The 15,656-nt window shown below is 49.1% G+C and overlaps 6 protein-coding genes across 6 annotated transcripts; 2 read left to right on the top strand and 4 right to left on the bottom strand.

The window, feature by feature from the left end:
• Window positions 1–344: 344 nt before the first annotated feature.
• Window positions 345–2,941, bottom strand: N7517_006889 (putative C6 finger domain protein; the record flags this gene model as incomplete). The annotated part of the gene is made up of 3 exons (XM_056724619.1): window positions 345–1,207; window positions 1,275–1,668; window positions 1,838–2,941. 3 exons carry the CDS (start codon window positions 2,939–2,941, stop codon window positions 345–347), a joined length of 2,361 nt encoding a protein of 786 aa, XP_056580869.1.
• Window positions 2,942–4,477: 1,536 nt separating this feature from the next.
• On the bottom strand, window positions 4,478–5,392 carry N7517_006888 (putative formin binding protein; the record flags this gene model as incomplete). The annotated part of the gene is made up of 2 exons (XM_056724618.1): window positions 4,478–5,320; window positions 5,369–5,392. The coding sequence occupies 2 exons, from the start codon at window positions 5,390–5,392 to the stop codon at window positions 4,478–4,480; spliced, it is 867 nt and encodes a 288-aa protein (XP_056580868.1).
• Window positions 5,393–5,935: 543 nt separating this feature from the next.
• Window positions 5,936–7,184, bottom strand: N7517_006887 (D-mandelate dehydrogenase-like dehydrogenase; the record flags this gene model as incomplete). The annotated part of the gene is made up of 5 exons (XM_056724617.1): window positions 5,936–6,034; window positions 6,085–6,324; window positions 6,383–6,792; window positions 6,850–7,064; window positions 7,132–7,184. The coding sequence occupies 5 exons, from the start codon at window positions 7,182–7,184 to the stop codon at window positions 5,936–5,938; spliced, it is 1,017 nt and encodes a 338-aa protein (XP_056580867.1).
• Window positions 7,185–7,986: 802 nt separating this feature from the next.
• On the bottom strand, window positions 7,987–10,145 carry N7517_006886 (putative cell cycle control protein (Cwf19); the record flags this gene model as incomplete). Its single annotated transcript, XM_056724616.1, has 2 exons — window positions 7,987–8,805; window positions 8,862–10,145. The coding sequence occupies 2 exons, from the start codon at window positions 10,143–10,145 to the stop codon at window positions 7,987–7,989; spliced, it is 2,103 nt and encodes a 700-aa protein (XP_056580866.1).
• A 241-nt stretch (window positions 10,146–10,386) lies between these two features.
• N7517_006885 (putative ATP binding protein) lies at window positions 10,387–11,666 on the top strand (the record flags this gene model as incomplete). Its single annotated transcript, XM_056724615.1, has 2 exons — window positions 10,387–10,426; window positions 10,501–11,666. 2 exons carry the CDS (start codon window positions 10,387–10,389, stop codon window positions 11,664–11,666), a joined length of 1,206 nt encoding a protein of 401 aa, XP_056580865.1.
• A 669-nt stretch (window positions 11,667–12,335) lies between these two features.
• Window positions 12,336–15,594, top strand: N7517_006884 (glutathione S-transferase family protein; the record flags this gene model as incomplete). The annotated part of the gene is made up of 10 exons (XM_056724614.1): window positions 12,336–12,378; window positions 12,451–12,849; window positions 13,162–13,774; window positions 13,845–13,901; window positions 13,952–14,399; window positions 14,573–14,694; window positions 14,766–14,943; window positions 14,999–15,079; window positions 15,128–15,473; window positions 15,533–15,594. 10 exons carry the CDS (start codon window positions 12,336–12,338, stop codon window positions 15,592–15,594), a joined length of 2,349 nt encoding a protein of 782 aa, XP_056580864.1.
• Window positions 15,595–15,656: the final 62 nt, after the last annotated feature.

The following is a 15,656-nucleotide window of genomic DNA, read 5'->3' as shown; positions in this document are numbered from 1 at the left end:
TTATAATTCCACATGTTCGGGGGGGGAAGAAAAGGCCAAAACGCCGTAGTGCTTTGCTCGCTCACTGCCCAGTCCCCTAAACCCCCAATAGAAACAAAAAGAAAGAAATGTAAACAGGCAGAGAATTGAGATCATATCATTCAGAGCAAAAGAAAACATAACGCCTGACCATGATGCTTTTGTTTTGTTGACCGCAAAAGAACAAGATGAAAACCCCGTGAGGACGCAGGATCGAGAAGAGGGTGTAATGGCCCTTGGTTAGGAACTCATTATGCAAGGAGTAATGTAAGAGTATGAGGGGCAATGCAGACGCTCGGAAGCGACGTTAGTCACAAGAGGTTTGATCACCCGCGAGCAACCCACCATGAGCGTACTGCCATGCAGCAAACCCGCTTGTAGACTTGTGTTGTGCCCTTGCCCTCGGCTTCTTCTTCGAGGAACTTCTGTGCGACAAAGAGCCTTGTTCCAGCTTCTTTCTCGGTGGTGTAGCCCACCTTAGGCAGGCTGTTAGGGAAGTCAGCCCAGCGCTGTCCTAGATGGCGTGCAACAGAGATGGAGTATATGATATCACGGTTCTCATATGTATCCAGCAATTGTCGACACCGGCTGAGGGTGTCGTCGATCTGCTTGGCCGAGCTTGCTTCGTTGTCATAAAGTGTGAGGAATTCTCCGACCTGGTCCCAGAAATCCAATTGGCGGCTCTGGAACTGATCTGGGGTGTTCGGGGGGTTGGCGGCATCCATGACTAGCTCCCGCGACAAGGGGTTCGAGTCCAGGTGGTTCCAAGTCAGCAATGCCTCGACCACGTTTAAACGTGCGCAAGACACACAGAGATTCCAGTCTCGCCCCTGTTGTCCAGTTTCCCCGTCCGGTACCTGGCGACACAATGACATGCTTTTCCAGATGATCGAGGCCTCGAAACTCTCTAGACGAGCAAGTGTTTCGCCGTCTTGAAGGTCCCATTCGTTGAAAGCGATGATCAAAGCCGAATAATCCGCCATAAGCTGGGCATCGGCCATGAGTAGTGAGAGAGCATTCTCCGAATACCAGCGAACCTCGAGAAGCTTGTCGATCGCAGGTGCATATGTGGCAAGGAAAACTGCCTGGATCTCTTCGAGGCGGCCGGGTGGAAGAGTTGCGACAGGGTTGGGAGGAGGAGGGGCGATTCCCCTCAAAGAGAAGAGGTCATTGACATAGAGGTTTTTGGCTAGACGGATTGTTAGCTACCTATGCATAATGCGGCAATGCGCCGACGAAAACAAATATAAACTCACCTTTGTATGAAGGCTCCGAGCCTTGTTGACGTGGTACGCCGGTGTTCTGCATTTCTGTATGATTGGATTGATTGTTCGTTGCCAAAGAAGAATCAATAGAAGCTCCGTGCTCGTGTTGGTCAGCAGAGGCAGTGGGCGATTCGGAGTGGAGAGAAGGTGCGAATGGTTGAGACGAAGCGGGCATGTACCCGGGAGGCGCAGAGGGATAGGAAGGATAAGAAGGTGTTGATGAAGTAGAAGGGCCTTGTGGATTCACAATCAGCGAAGGAGGAGGGTTAGGAGCTGGTTGGATAGCTGATGGTGTAGAAGCTTGAGTCCGAAACACAGGATCGTAGCCCAAACATTCACGTTTGCTCTTCACACAATTTCTGCAAACGGGATGTGCTTCGTCACACTAAAAGGCAAGTTAGAACCAGAAAAATATCCAAATATCCAAATAACTGAAAGAAAAAAAAAGTTGGAGGTTGAGAGGGTGGATTTAAGCGGACAAAATAAATGGCGGGGTCTGACGGGCACAAGCGAGCGAGAAACTCCGCCCCGCGAATCTACACATTTGCGCTCACCTTGATTCTTCGTTTGCGACAAGTTAAACAACCGGTTTTTGTGCGTCGCTTGACTTCTTTCTTGTGTCTATTGCCTGATAACATCTTGTTCGGGTCTCCCGGGAGTTGATATCGCATTTGCGCATTCCCCATATTAGAGGGATACCCAGCCATGTATTGTCCCATAGAAGCCATCGGAGGCATATTGTTTGGAAGCGGCGATCCGATAGGTGCCTGTGGCACTTGTCCTTGGGAAGAATTGTGATACATATCGTTTTGCTGATAATGTTGCGGTTGCGCCTGAAACTGGTGGGTATGCGTCTGCGGTGACTGCTGGCTTCCTGGCTGTTGTGATTGAGCAGGACTATGCGAATATTGATATGAACCGTTGGTCGAGTGATAGTGAGATGCACCATTCACACCCCCATTGTCATGCCCCGTAGAGTCTGCCATACCGGCGTTCGAATCGTGATGGTCCAAGTGACTATCGTCACCAAAATCATGGCCATCCATTGTTGGGATATCATCGGTTCCAATCGCTGGTAAGGAATGGTCGAGGGAGGGGAGACTTGTATCAATCGCAGGCAGTGACATGTCGGGAGCCGCAGATGAACCTATTGAAGGCAACGCATCAAAGGAGTGCAATTCTGAATCATCGAAGCCATTTGATGTGTCCATGGGTGGAAGCGAAGGATCAATCGCTGGAAGTGATGATTCAACAGACGGTAGTGTCACATCTGGGCCATGTGCTGGCTGGGTGATTTCTTCTGGTTGATACGGGCTCGCATTGTGTGGCGGGCCTGTGGACGAATTTGGCTCTGCTGGCAATTCAGGCGTTACTAGCACTTCTGGTGTTGCTGGCATTTCCGGTATTGCTAGCACTTCTGGCGCTGCTAATTCCACTGACGGTTCTGGTGGTGCCGGTGGTGCTGGTTGTGCTGCTTCTTCTGGTTGTGCTGGCGCGGCCGGTTCTTGGCTTGTTTCCACGGGGGGTTGGTTTGTTTCCACTGGGAGCGGCTCATTCTGGGCTAAAGGTCGGTCGGTCTCAGCAGCTGGCGCATTCGGTTCGGTCGCAGGATTGGTGGATTCGCCAGGCGGGGCGCTCGAGTCCGTCGGCTCCGCCATATTGGAATTCACAGTCTCCCAATGAAAGTCTCGATCAGATGGGGGAAATCGGTAGGTATTTTGCAAGTAGGGAAGACAAGGTCTTGAGTAAAGGTCGAGTGTTCGAGTATTCGAGTATGTAAGGTCAAAGGTCGTCTGGTTTGTCGCTGAGCGAAGAAATCACACCAGGTCGAACGGATGGGGAGTTAGAAATCATTTATACCCTATGATCTGTGGGGTCCAATATGTGTTAGTCAAAATATTCAGCCAGCAATCTTGTGTGTATCCTGCAGAGAGTAACGGAGCGCGGTGAGGGTAGAGTCGTCGATCAGGCCAGGAAAGAAGCACTGTGCTAGCGCAGGCCCTCCGTTTCAACATCTTTAGATCCAATCGGACTAAACCATGTGTAGGACATAGTACTGAGCCATAGTACTGAGCGCAACTATGCATTTGTACGAATTTCCATCTCCATGATACACCTGGCATGTCCAGATATCCTGCTAGCCAATTGAGGTTTCGTAGGTCGCATTCGTGGTGACCAGCGTCAAATTCAACCACCTGTTCACAACCAGGTCTCGGAAAGGGATCGCGGGGTAGAATCCAGTATTCGATGACCTTGTTTGACAGCAGGAATACAGGACATTGTATCGCACAGGGTGAGGCTCCGGCGCGAGATGATGCGCATAGGGATTGGCAGGCGGGGATCGCGACTTGCTCGAATTTCCAAGACTTACCAGGTAGATAGATTAACAGAATTAGATCGACAGAAACACAAATCACAAGGAGACTATGCAAATGCCAAAGTCGGAGGTCAGAAAAAGCGCGAAAGAGAGGCTTAAGGAGCTTTCCTTTCCGGCGATGAAACTCTCCGCTTTGATTGCGAAGGAAAAAAAATTATAGTGGCAAACACCGCTTTCTACCCCAACATTGCATACTCCGAGGTTTTATATTTGTTTTTTTCAGTCTATTCACTTTATCTACACTTGTTATATCGGTTTTTTGTTCTTTTTCTGATATTATCCTCTTGTATTTTACATTCCATTAACATAGAGTCGAATTAATATTGCACTCAGCCTTTCTAGTTCAAATCCATGGGCCAAATCTACGGAAGCTATAGATTGTCCTGCGAAAAGGCATGGACATGATTCAACCCTACATAGTCGGAGGTCCATGCTTTAGACCTGCACGTGTGCCCATAGATAGGGGGTCGCCTTGAGAAGAGGCATTCGCATAGAAAGTTGAGGCCTGCAAATGATCCTCTGGGTGAATGGGTTCGAAATGTACATCCCGAGGAACGGAATTTCTGCCCCAAGTCTTTTGTTGAAGACTTTGGTACATCTCTGATATCGCTTGGCAAAGTGAAAGTAGTGCATTGTGTGCCTGTTGCTTGAAGCAACATACTTGCAGACTTGCAGCCTTGCGGGGTCACGGGCCAACGGATTGGAGTCGGATGTACAAGGGCCCCGAGCAGTTGGGATGATCAAGGGTAGGGGCTTGCATATATATTTGAGTCATGACAAGGATGTTTTGCGGTTATCACATCCTCCCAACGTGCGACTATTTCCTCATCGCCTTCGGCTTGCGCTTCTTGAAGACGACACCGGGCGCAGCATCTTCACTTTGCGGTTTCTCTTCAATGGCTGGCTCTACTGAAGACTGGGTGGGTTCTTCAGTCTTGACCTCAATTGACTCATTCGTCTCTTGGGGCTCTGGGTTGGGAGTATTATCTTCTGCCTTTGCGATAAGGGCGGGTTGTTTGGTGGCTGTCGCCTGTTCATCGATCTCGACCTTCGGGGTGAAGGTTTTCGTCCTCTTGATATCTTTGGTGGATGCAAGCAAATCATCCAGGCCCTCGTCCTCTTGTGCACCGGGGTAGAGCCTCATCCTCGAGCCCCAACCTTTGTTGACAATAGGTTCAGGGGCATGCTCATCCTCCTCTTCGCCTTCAAGTTTGCGCTTGCGTACTCCAACTGACTTTGTGGGGCCCTCTAATCCCTGCTGGACCTCGATCGTTGTCTCAGATGTGGTTTGCCAATCTCCTGCTAAGGCCATATCAGCGCGGAATTCCTGAGGGACGGCAACCCCCATTGCCACGAGCTGCGCCATCTGTTTCTTTCGCTCCTCTAGGGAAGCAGGCCGTTCTGTAAATTTGGGGGCCGGCGGTGCGCTTCCTTTCGCGCTGTCTTTGTCAGTAGAGGACCCGCCACCCACAGCCTGTCGCAATCGCTCGACTTCGGTTTTGGCGCGTTGTGAGTCTCTTTGTTTTTGTTCATTCTCATTGTGGATTTGTCTGAGGAAGCGCTTGAGGCTGCCTTGATGTTTTGGGCTGGCTTCGTGTTGGGTCTTCTCGAAGGGCGTGTCACGGATGAAGATCTTGCACTGTTTGCACCAGTAGCGCGGCTTTGAAATCGTTAGCAGGATTCTAGACGGGTAAAGATATGCACTTACTGCTGATTTCCAGAATTCAGCCATGACGGATTGTTGAGTTCAAGTAAGAAGTTCAAATAAGAGAGGTGGATCGAGCCTGATCACATTGATATTGCCCGGCAGAAAACTATGCGGGAGTGATAGGGATCGACAAAACGATTGATAGTTTCACCGTTTAATACAATCAACGTTATTTGGGGATACACATTCATCCTTTATAAAAAAATATTGTTTTTGAAAACAAGATCTAAATATATAGAGGTACCACAACCTTTGTTCTCTATTTTGTACCCGTTTTGAGGTTTGGGGGGGGGAGATGGTGTTTCGGGAGGCTCGCACTATGTAGCGCTGAACTATAAAAAAAACTGTGTATCAGTATTATATATAGGGGTTTAGTTAAATTTGGATTTGAAGGGACCTGTATTCATTTGCTATGCTTGCTTGGGGGTTATGCCAAAAGGATATGTCTAGAGAGGAATATCTACACATCTCGAATCTTAGTAGTCGTGTGTCAAGCTAGTTAGAGCGTAGTCTTGGTCAGGTTCAGCGTCATCCAAGTGTCATATGTAAATAACAGCCCAATACTCTTCAAAGGTCCGCCTGTTCCGGAACTGGGCTCTTCAGTTTTCCAATTTCAAGAGCCATACGAATATTCCCAATTGTCCATTCTTCCATGGCAAGCATTGTCTTTGAGCGAGTCAGCTTCATACCCTCTTTATAGAAAAGAGATAACTCACCTCAATGGTCCATGTGCCCATATGCGGAACCAGAATTACATTCTGGTTACTGAGGAGCCCAGGATGAATCCGAGGCTCTTCCTCAAAAACATCGAGACCAGCCGAGAACACTTTACCACTATCCAGGGCATCAACCAGAGCAGCCTCATCCATGACAGCGCCGCGGGCGGTATTAACCACTACCACGCCGTCCTTCATTTTAGCGAACTCGGCTTTGCTGATGATATGGCGTGTGTTTTTCTTCACTCGATTAATATCAGAATATACTCCGATTTCTTGTGAAATGGGAATCACTTACATTCAATGGAAGATTCAAGCTGACCACGTCACTGGTAGACAAGAGCTCATCAAAAGAAACATATTGAGCACCCGCAGACATCTCATCACTGAGCTTGCGGCGGTTATGATAGATGACCTTCATCCCAAAAGCCTCTGCCTTCTTCTTCAAATTACGTCCAATACCACCCATTCCCAAAATCCCAAGAACCTTTCCTTCGGGATCATGGCCGAGAGGAGGTGCTGGGTTGCCGCGCCATTTTCCCTCGCGCAGGGCGTTCATACCGGCGTTAAAGTTGCGCAATGCGCCAAGAATCAGGAACATGTTCACGTCGGCAGTGGCATCGTCCACTGCAGTTGGGACGTTGGAAACCCGGACACAGGGGTTGCGTGCACTGCAGGCATGGACGTCTATTTGGTCATATCCGGCTCCTATAAAGGCTCCATGTCAGCATATACACATTTGAGTATATCCTAAGCTTGACGTACCACAGTGTGTGATATATCGGAGTGATCTTGGTAGCACATTCAATAGATCCTCGTCTACGAGCCCTGTTTGGGTCACAGAGCCAATTGTTCGGTATATCGCAACAACGCCATCCAGCTTGCCGTCTTTGCACTCTTGGATGAACTCGGCTCGGTTGGTTGCTGTGGACTCAACTAGGTCTGCCAATTCACCTAATGCACTCCAGGCTGTCTGCGCACTGTATTCGAATAATGTTAAGATCATGAAATGTATATCAATGCCGCAAAGGAATGGGGCAGACGGACTGGTCGATGCTTCCGATGCGTAAGACCTTAGGCTTGGGGCCGGTAGAACTCATTCTGATGTATTGATAGTAGTTCTGTGTTGAGCAAGACAATTAGTGGTTTGAGCAGGCGAGGATTGTGTAGCGATGCTAGAACATCAACTCCAAGTCAAATTTCCAAAAGGCTCTCTCTCTCCATTTTACTTCGGGTCGCAATATTCCGACGCCTTCTCTTGACATATATTTTGAACTTACCGATAAGCAAACTCAAGGCTGTTTGATCAAGGCACCAATTGACCTGGTTGTTGCGAGAGGGATCTAAAGACACAATTAGATTCAAAGGAACAGAATCCAAGAGGGATATTTAAGTCAATAAGAGTCACAACCTCATAAATTATACTAAACATCGGCCGAGAGGGAGGAAAAGTGCCCCACGCTTATCGGGCAAGTCTCCGCATGCCTTCAATGTTTCTAAAGAGTATATGAGGTGAAAGGGAAGAAACCCGATGATACCGTCTCCTATCCATACTATTGTTATGAATAATGAATCCTCAAAATATCCCGAAACTGATACTGGCTATGCTAATCACCGGTTCAACATGAGAAGATACACTTCTGCTCAACTGCGGAGTAATCGGTGCATCGTACCGTAGCCACCGGCTTGAATGCCGATGTCTTTATCTGTTGACATACTAAAAGGTTAGCCACGAGTAGTGCTTGAGTCTAGTGTGATATTGTGTCTTGGATTAAAAAAAAGGTTCGAGACCATGGCGACTTGGTATCTTCAATCTTCGAAATGAGACTCGCTACGGTTCAAGGAGCTGTGTCTAGCCATATGTGTACAATACAGTGTGTTGAGGGGCCAGTTCCAGGCTCATTAGCCTTCGACCAGAATGCGGGTCCAGTCAAACTTCTTCCAGCGTTTTCTGAATCCATCAACCCTGCGATCACCACGATTCCAGCGTCCTTGTCGTTTGATGACGTCTGGCGCAACATCCAGCATTCCTCCTATGATCTCACGGGCAAAGAGATCTCCACGAGGCCAGCGGTTGTCGTCTTCCACAATATGACCCAGACCACCGTCTAGTTCAAACCAAACGTGGAAGTAGGGCATTTCCTTCACGAGAGTTCGGCGGAAGGCAGACCGGCCTAACCCTTGCTTTGATTTGGCAAGGGTATCGATAAGCTTGCGGTGCTGCGACCATTCCGACTCAGCACTGAGAATTGATTCTCTGAAGAATGCGGGCGCGGTCTCTCCTAAGCTGTAGGGTAAAGGCACAACTTCCATGGATGCATGTCGCTTGCGCTGCGGCTGGGCTGCATTCTCGTAGAAGATTACATCTCGACCTTGGTCGTGGTACATACGCGTGAGACTCTTCATGAAGTTGCGGATTTCTTCCCACTCATCGTCATCGCATTCCATTAAATTAGTGCGATGTTGGATTGGAACGATAGTAGCACCTCCTTCACTGATCTCGGGTTCGGTAGGAAGTGTGAGGAAGACCCTGGTCGCGAGAGATACCACCGGGGCAAGTGGAGGCGTGCCCTTGTCTTCGTTGTGACAAAGGGGGCAGTTGTCCAATATCCGGTTCATCTTGTGGAAGTCATTGATCGTTGTGTTCTTGAGGTCAATCTCAGATCGATGAACTCTTTTGGCCAGCTTGGATGCATTGTCGTCCATATACTCCAAATCGTTCTAGACATAGGTTAGCACGGGAAATAGGTGTCATCACATGTAACACTAGGACTGACCTCAAACTTGGCATCACGACCAATTTGATCCGCCAAGCGCCGGCCCTCTCCGCCGAGTTGGCCACGGGTTTTGCGCTCTTCTCGCACCATATCTTCAATGCTCATATCTTCATTTGCTTCCACCAGACCTCTTTCCCGACCTCTCTTAGTATCGATGGCTTTGACCTCATTCCCCGAACCTGCTAGCATGCGATTATGCATAACATCAAGGACCACGACGTCGGATTCCTTGCCGTTTGACATTGCTGCTGCTGCTGTATTGTACTGCTCCTCAAGAGCGGCGGCATCTGGTGCTTTTCTGAGTTTTGCCTTCATCATCTGGGCTTTCAGACGATTCAATGCCGTCATATCGAGGTGGCGGGTAGTATTCGGGGGAGGCACAGTATCCATTTTCTTGCCTTGGCCTTCGGCATTGACCTCTTGCTCTGGATCACGAACATGTTCGAGCGGATCTCTTCGAATATCATTTTGGAGTTTCCTTTCCTGGAAGAGCTCCCCGCTAGGCTTATCTTTGCCCACGTAGGACTTGCCATACGTCTTGCGCCGATCAATCTCAGTTTCCTCCTCCCGAGCGTCGTCAAAAGCGCGAAGTTCTCCAAAACGCTCAATAGCAATATCATCAATAGGCCTGCCGCTTTCTTCCGCCTCTCTGTATACACCTTTGAGCTTCGTCATTCTCCATTGTGACCCAGAGTCCCCAAAGGTATAGTCCACCTCGTGCTGGGCAGGCTCATCTTCTATTTCTTCGACTGTTTTTCCATCCTTGAGATCACGTAGATGATCGTTGAGCTCCTTGTCGTGGATCTTGAGTTCGTAGTCTGCTGAAAGCATTATTGGTTTGGGCTCCTCCTGTCGCGTCGAATCCGGTCGATGAACATAATCAACGTCGAGAGCCGACGGCGCTTCCATCCAGGCGTCACGTTTCAGATTACTGGGCTCCTCTTGTACTATTACTGGAGGAGCAGCGGATGCCCCTTCGTCTTTGGAGTTCCGGTGATGGCGTTTATGTCCATGATCGTCTCCTTGGTCGTCGGAACGACGTGAACGCTTGTGCCGGTGGCCATCAGCGTCACGATGTCGGGATTCACGAGCTCGCTCGCTGTCCCGATCGCGGGATCTGGAGGAATGCCGCCGGTGATGGTGGCTGGAACGATGACGGTGTCCCGAGCGCTCTTTGCTGCGGTCGCGATCGCGGTTTCGGTCTCGATGATGTCGCCCTTCACTTTTTTCGTGTCGCTCCTCTTTCCCCTCTGCCAATGACTTTTCAAAGTCTTCTAGAGTCATGGTGCTCCTGATGGGTGAAAAATGGATGGAGCTGAAGCAAAGGGCAAAAAGTTGGAATGACGTTTATAAAATGCCGGGCGGTCCAGCCGTAGATCTTTCCCCGCGACAAAAAAAGTCGAGCAGAAAAAAGAAGCTTATCTTTCTTCACTTGTCTTCCACTCTTGAACCATACACTTCAACCACAGAAGTCTCTGCATTTCAATCGCTTAATCGGTTCTTTTTCTTATAAACCACCTCCACCATGCCGTCTCCGGTGTCCGTGGTCTGCGTGGGCATGGCAGGTAAGGATGCTGATTTGCTGATCGCCCCTCACTTATCTGCAGTGATCTAATCGTCAATATTTTGGATTGAATAGGCTCAGGAAAGACTACCTTCATGCAAAGAATCAACTCCTATCTGCATGAAAAGAAGACCGTGCCATATGTGGTCAACCTTGACCCCGCGGTGCACTCGGTGCCCTTCGAGAGCAACATCGATATCCGTGACTCCATTAATTACAAAGAAGTGATGAAACAGTACAACCTGGGTCCCAATGGAGGCATTTTGACTTCGTTAAATTTGTTCGCCACCAAGGTCGATCAAATCATCTCACTCTTGGAGAAACGCACCGCCCCGAACCCCGAAAACCCTTCCGCAAAGCCCATCGAACACATTTTGGTCGACACACCTGGCCAAATTGAAGTCTTTGTCTGGAGTGCATCGGGCAGTATCCTTCTCGAGACTATGGCGACATCCTTCCCGACAGTCATCGCATATGTTATCGATACACCTCGCGCAAGCTCCACCAGCACCTTTATGAGCAACATGCTCTACGCATGCAGTATCTTGTACAAGACCAAGCTCCCCATGATCTTGGTTTTCAACAAGACTGACGTCAAGGATGCCGAGTTTGCTAAGGAATGGATGACCGACTTTGATGCATTCCAGCAGGCTCTGCGCCAAGAGGAAGACTCAGGTGCCTTTGGTGCTGAAGGTGGTGCCGGTGGTTTTGGTTCTGGCAGTGGATACATGGGCTCCCTTCTGAACAGCATGAGTCTCATGCTGGAGGAATTCTATCGACACCTCAGCGTCGTTGGCGTCAGCTCAATGACCGGCGATGGTGTCGAAGAGTTCTTCGAGGCCGTGGAGACGAAGCGACAGGAGTTTGAACGTGATTACAAGCCCGAATTGGAGCGCAAGAAGAAAGAGCGGGAAGATCAAAAATCTTCCCAGCAGGAGCTTGAACTTGGAAAATTAATGAAAGACATGAATGTGTCTGGGTCAAGCCGGCAGCCGCCAAGGAAACCTGCCGGAGAGCCCGAGACTGTCAGCGAAGCCGAAGATGAAGAAGACGAGATCATCAAGCGCGGGTTGGCAGATGGAGAAGACAGTGATTACGAGGACTACGTGGGCCCCCACGCTGACAATGACGACGGTCTCTCCCAGCGTTACCAGGAGGCTCTGGCAGGCTCCCAAAGCGCTCCAACGGAGCAGGACAACAGCTTCACAAGATATTTGCGCGCGAGCAACATGCAACAGTGAAGACATCTCTCACGAAACAGAAGTTGGCATTTGATGAGTCTCGGTTGTTTTTAAAAGGGGTCTTTCGGTCTAAAGGTGTTTGTGGTCTTAGAGGCGCATTTATTCATTGTATTCATCCTAGTCAATATATTAGAGTAATCAAATATCATTTTGATCTAGCTTTGTTTTTGTCTTGATATAGTAACAATAGTAGTTGGACGCATAAGCGGCCTTGTGATGTCTATTCAACGATCCTTTCAGATATTCCGTTCATATGTCTTTAGGATAATCCAATGTTCCTTAGGGATCTAATTTGTGAAAACGACTTTTCCATAACCTGGGATATGTAGTAGAGGTTGAATTGCAAACAAGTCAAACAGCGCTGTACCTGCATGACGTCACTTGCTTATAATGCTTCAGCCTTAAAAAAGATCGCTTGGAAGCTCTGTCTTCTCAGGATTTGACCAATTTAAACGCGAGCTACTTCAACATCGCAAGACCTCAGTATCATTGAAATCCACACCGGCGAACTGCCATCATGGATGTGAGCCAATACTCTTGCTGCCTCTAATGGAAGATAGACCTCGAAACCGGACCTGAAAACTAACTGGGCAGGTCTTTCGCGCATACACATACTCGACGGCCGCATGGCTGTTGCTTCAGAGTCTACCTCTGATTCTCGGACCAAGCATGATCGTCACCATGTTGTTAGATGAGACTCGGCCTGCTTCCCGTATGTGGTTCACCTCCTGAAGTGCCGCGCGCACCCACTCAGGAGTCATGCTAACCTTTCGCCTTCCAAAAGCCATGGAGTTATACTTCGCCCGATGCTTCGGCTTCAGCCTGCTTACTATCGCCGTTTTGACCGTGATGCTAACCGGCTCCATTCCTCTGACATCCGACATCAAGGAGTCTGTGACAGCAGAGGAGGACGATCCCAAGGCACCATACGCTGTGCCAACTCTGATAGTGACCTCCATCTTCCATAGCGCATGTGCTTTCTATGCGTATACCTGGTACGTTTCTGGTGGATCGGGTCTCTTTACTGTTGGTGTCGCTGGATACTCTAGTATTGCGGCCATTGGGCTGTGGTGCATGCTCTTTGCTAGCAGCCATGGGAGGATCAGTCGCCGTACGGGTGCAGACAAGAGAACGACGGGGTATCCTTTCAAGAATTCGGAGGCAGCGAAGAAACATGGCAAGGGTCTGTAAGCTCTCGAAGTGCTGTTCATTGGAATCAATATTGCACGGATTCAATGCGAATAAATGATAATATCTCGATGTCCTAATCTTTGAAAAAGAATAAATGTATCATTATTTCGAAAAAGAGAACTCATAAATTTCCAAACATGTTTGTACCTGAGAAACTCATAATGATCCGAGCTTTCCTTTAACCCCACAACGCCGCTTCAACCGTCCTTCTTCCCCTCAAAAGCAGCACGCCTCTCCACAACTTAATATTCCGAGGTTGTTTACAAGATGGACTCTGAGCTGCCACTTTCATCGCCCCGCTTAGGGCCTTCTATGCCGATAAATGACCAATCCAACCTACAGTTGGGCCAATTTGAGGAATCGCAACCCTTCGGGCCATTCCGTCCCCCGACCGAAGCCGAATCACAGCTTCAGAATGCGTCACATGCGTTTATTCGTCCTCCACGACCAGACGCGTCGAACAACTTCATCACGTCTTCATCCACCCAGCTCCAATCGCACCAAGGTCACCCTAGTAATGGAGTTGGTTCGCACTTACAACCGCAAGGGCAATCCTCCAGTGGCTTGCATCAATCGCAGGGCTACAACAATGGTGTCGCCCATGCAGCAAATATAAGCGGGGCGTTGCATCGTGCTGGGGGACAAATGCCGCCTCAAGCGTCGCTGTCCCCAAACGAGCTAGCTATGGGGAGCAACGCGCATCAAGCTCAGAGTAACAGCTTAACAACGATGCAATCCCCAAGTCAACCGTTTCAACCGGACTTTATCGAGCTAGATACTGGCTCCGTGGAACCGGTGGCCTTCACTGGGCCTGGAGAGCTGCAAGGCTTCAAAGTGGTCCCGAACCCTCCACATCTAGATTACTGGAGAGATAGGTTGTTCAATGTTGATGAAATGATCACCTTGAGCGAAGAGGAGTATGCAGATCCCATTACCGGGCTTTGTTCTACCCTACTGAGAGGCTGACTTGCACCTACTTTTTTACAGATTCCAAACCTACTTCCCCCATGTTGACAATGTATACTCTCATCGCTCAACCCAGCGGTACAAGCGTAAACCCTTCGTCTCCCATTACTGGGACTGTCGACTCAAAGGACGACCCCCGGGACGCCCAAATCTGATGATCCAGAAAAGAAGAAACGCAAGCGTACGGCCAGAGAACGGGATCTCTGCCATGTCAAAATCAAAGTCGTGGAATACTTTCCAATGTCTGAAATATCAAATATGACCCATCCAGTCGAGCCGTTGCCATCCAACATCCTACCTGGCATGTACACTTTCTCTCTGAACGACGATCCCGCGATCCGAAATGTCCAAACATTCGGTATGCTCACGCCGAACCCTAGCTTACCACCAAATCATCCGGGATCAAATGGTGGGAGATATTTCACCATACAGCGGGTGAATGGCAATGGTGCCAACGGGAAGAATGATGGTGTGAGTGGCGGTCATCAACATACGCTTGAAGAGAGTGATCGTGTCAAGAAGAGTAGTGTCCAACGATACGTTCTGAAGGAAAAGAAAGATAAAAGGACGAGAGCGGTATGTCAATCCTGTTTTCTGTTCATTTGCACAACTTAAAGTATCCCCGCATGATCCCGGCTACGTCACAAGTCTACATTGACTTCATACTTCTCACATACCGAAGATCAAGTCTTCATTTTGATTCCATTTCTAGCTTTTTGAATTGTGCAGCTTTTGACACAGAACAATAGGACCGAGTTATGTCTCGAACAGGCCAAAAGTCATACCATACAAAAGCGACGGGTCTGGCCGCTGAAACTGCGATCAAACACTCTGCCGATGTTAATCTCAAGCTATATGGGAGCTGCTTCTGGTGAGATCCCCTCAGATTTGACTCGTTATGGCCAAAGCTTTTTTGTACTGACCTGGCCTGCATGTTTAAAGCCCCTTCGTTCAACGCGTATGGATTGCATTGGAACTGAAAGGTATCCCATACCAATACATCGAAGTGGATCCGTACGAGAAGCCCCAGTCGCTGTTAGAGGTGAACCCAAGAGGGCTGGTTCCTGCTTTGCGGCACGACGACTGGGGGTGCTATGAAAGCAACGTGTTGTTGGAATATGTAAGAAAACCGCATAGTCAATTCTCCATTTCCCTCACTGACCAATCCATCGTAGCTAGAGGATCTAGGCGTAGGAGCGGCAATGCTTCCAGCAGACCCAAAGCTGCGTGCCCATTGTCGGTTGTGGGCGGATCATGTAAGTAGACAGACAGGTCTCTAGTGATCATTACTGATAGCCCTCCAGGTCAATCGGCATATCGTGCCGAGTTTCTACCGCGTACTACAAGAGCAGGATCAACAGAAACAGATCGAGAAGACACAGGAGCTGCGAGACGCGATGGAGAAGCTGCTCGAAGTGGCGCATCCCAAGGGGCCCTTCTTCATGGGCCCGCGTATGTCCCTTGTGGACGTTCAAGCTGCCCCATGGATCATTCGGCTGCGGCGGGTCCTGAAACCATACCGAGGATGGCCAGATGCTGAGGAGGGAAGCAGACTGGCCTCTTGGATGGATGCAATCGAGACCGACCAGCATGTGCAAGCGACAACTAGCACGGATGACCTGTACCACGACAGCTATGAGCGATATGCCCGTAAGTATCGCATGCCTTTTTTTTTTTTTCAATGGGACTGCTAACACCTCGTGTCACAGAGAACCGTCCAAACACATCCCAGGTCGCAAATGCAATTAACGCAGGACGAGGCCTTCCTTGATATCGAAAGAAATGTATCGGATGACCAGTGTCCTGGGAAGAGAAGATGTTGGCCAAATGTAC

Source organism: Penicillium concentricum, assembly GCF_028827145.1.
Source record: "Penicillium concentricum strain IBT 3081 chromosome Unknown utg000002l_segment0_segment0, whole genome shotgun sequence".
In the NCBI taxonomy this organism is placed as follows: domain Eukaryota; kingdom Fungi; phylum Ascomycota; class Eurotiomycetes; order Eurotiales; family Aspergillaceae; genus Penicillium; species Penicillium concentricum.
This window is presented reverse-complemented; position numbering and strand designations above follow the sequence as displayed.